The sequence below is a fragment of the Nanorana parkeri genome, unplaced genomic scaffold (assembly GCF_000935625.1).
Source record: "Nanorana parkeri isolate BGI_ZX_2015 unplaced genomic scaffold, ASM93562v1 scaffold2417, whole genome shotgun sequence".
Lineage (NCBI taxonomy): Eukaryota > Metazoa > Chordata > Amphibia > Anura > Dicroglossidae > Nanorana > Nanorana parkeri.
This window is the reverse complement of record NW_017308685.1, coordinates 58,124-60,214: the sequence shown is the minus strand read 5'-3', so window position 1 is coordinate 60,214 and position 2,091 is coordinate 58,124. Positions and strand designations below refer to the sequence as shown.

General features: G+C 53.0%; 1 protein-coding gene across 1 annotated transcript in view; it reads right to left on the bottom strand.

Annotated features, from left to right (window-relative positions):
• Positions 1 to 2,091, bottom strand: part of TTF2 (transcription termination factor 2) — a 30,861-nt gene that overhangs the window by 17,995 nt on the left and 10,775 nt on the right. Inside the window, 2 exon segments of the mRNA XM_018573532.1 lie at positions 608 to 689; positions 1,175 to 1,329. Of these exon segments, the coding sequence (XP_018429034.1) occupies positions 608 to 689; positions 1,175 to 1,329 (237 nt within the window).

Sequence of the window (2,091 nt, the reverse complement as noted above, 5' to 3'; positions counted from 1 at the left end):
TCTGTCCCGCCCACTACAACAGCTGAATGTCATTGATAGGACAGCAGACTGCTGGTCTGTCCCGCCCACTACAACAGCTGAATGTCATTGATAGGACAGCAAACTCCTGGTCTGTTCCGCCCACTACAACAGCTGAATGTCATTGATAGGACAGCAAACTCCTGGTCTGTTCCGCCCACTACAACAGCTGAATGTCATTGATAGGACAGCAGACTCCTGGTCTGTCCCGCCCACTACAACAGCTGAATGTCATCGATAGGTCAGCAGACTGCTGGTCTGTCCCGCCCACTACAACAGCTGAATGTCATCGATAGGTCAGCAGACTGCTGGTCTGTCCCGCCCACTACAACAGCTGAATGTCATCGATAGGTCAGCAGACTGCTGGTCTGTCACACCTATTCACGCCCACTGCAATTCCACACTGCATGATGGGAAAAGCATGTGTGCCCTGCACAGTGAGAGGAAGTGACGTCACACTTGATTGTTCGGGAATAGGGAGAACAATTCTGTGGTCCCTTTAAGCACTGGATGATGGGGAAACATTACAGGTCATACACGGTTGTAGAATAATGCCGATCACAACCAGACGATAGATCCTGAAACTTACCCAAAATTCCCCCCTGTGGTTTCTGGTTCTCTCTCCACAGCAGCCAGGCCAGGGCATGTTTCTGGTGTGGGAGTAGAGGAACCTGGAAGATACAAAGGACAGTGAGCGACACACCAGAATATACAGTACAATGGCCGGCCCACCTGCAGTGGCCCGTCAACATTCAAGACTGCAATGGCCGGCCAACATTCAAGACTGCAATGGCCGGCCAACATTCAAGACTGCAATGGCCGGCCAACATTCAAGACTGCAATGGCCGGCCAACATTCAAGACTGCAATGGCCGGCCAACATTCAAGACCGCAATGGCCGGCCAACAGCCAAGACCGCAATGGCCGGCCAACAGCCAAGACCGCAATGGCCGGCCAACAGCCAAGACCGCAATGGCCGGCCAACAGCCAAGACCGCAATGGCCGGCCAACAGCCAAGACCGCAATGGCCGGCCAACAGCCAAGACCGCAATGGCCGGCCAACAGCCAAGACCGCAATGGCCAGCATATAATGGCCGACCAGCAGGAAGAGTATAATTTATGAGCAGTAGGCAGGGCGCGGTGCTCCTGTCTCACACCTGTAAACCTGACGGATCCTCAGCAGCAGCTTCAGGACTGGGACAGGACTCCAGACTCTTGTGCAGATGGTCGATGGCCTCACATGTTGCATTTCGTACAGCAAAGAGACGATCTTCAGTCATGCGGCCCCCATACAAACTCTGCCACTGAGGGTCTGCGGAGAGAAGACGGGGGGGGAGGGGGGGGTGGGGTATAAATGATGTGTTTACTCAGCACCAACCTCGGAATTAGAGACCCCGTGGTTGGTTTCATACCGCAGACCTGCAACTAACCCATACCAGGCCCATACAAGTCTTTATTTCCCCCACCTGACCCTAGATTGTCCCTAAAAGCAAACAGTCCCTATGCAGCTCCTATTCCTCATTGGAGCATTCCAACAGGCTTTTATCCAATCAGATGAGATCTGGTCAAGGGGCCAGTGGAAGAGGAAAGCAGTGACAGTCTCCCCCCCGTCATGTGACGGTCTCCTATCCTTGCTAACCAGGTACCAAATGTCAGGTCACCTGCGGGGTCCAAGACTCTAGACCAGTATTGTTTGTGGAAAGACAAAATCTATCAGACATGTGTAATGGAGGAGTGCAAAGACAATGTAATGTACACAATATACACCTGTCAACCGAACAAGTGCACCCATTAAAAGATTCCCCCTCCATTGTGGTGACAACTGTGAAATTTAGTTTTTTCCAATCATGACAACACAGCTTTCCCTTTATAGTTATACCGTCCCGGGATCCCCCCGCTCACCTCCGTACAGTTATACCGTCCCGGGATCCCCCCGCTCACCTCCGTACAGTTATACCGTCCCGGGATCTCCCCCTCCCCTCCGTACAGTTATACCGTCCCGGGATCCCCCCGCTCACCTCCGTACAGTTATACCGTCCCGGGATCTCCCCCTCACCTTCGTACAGTTACACCG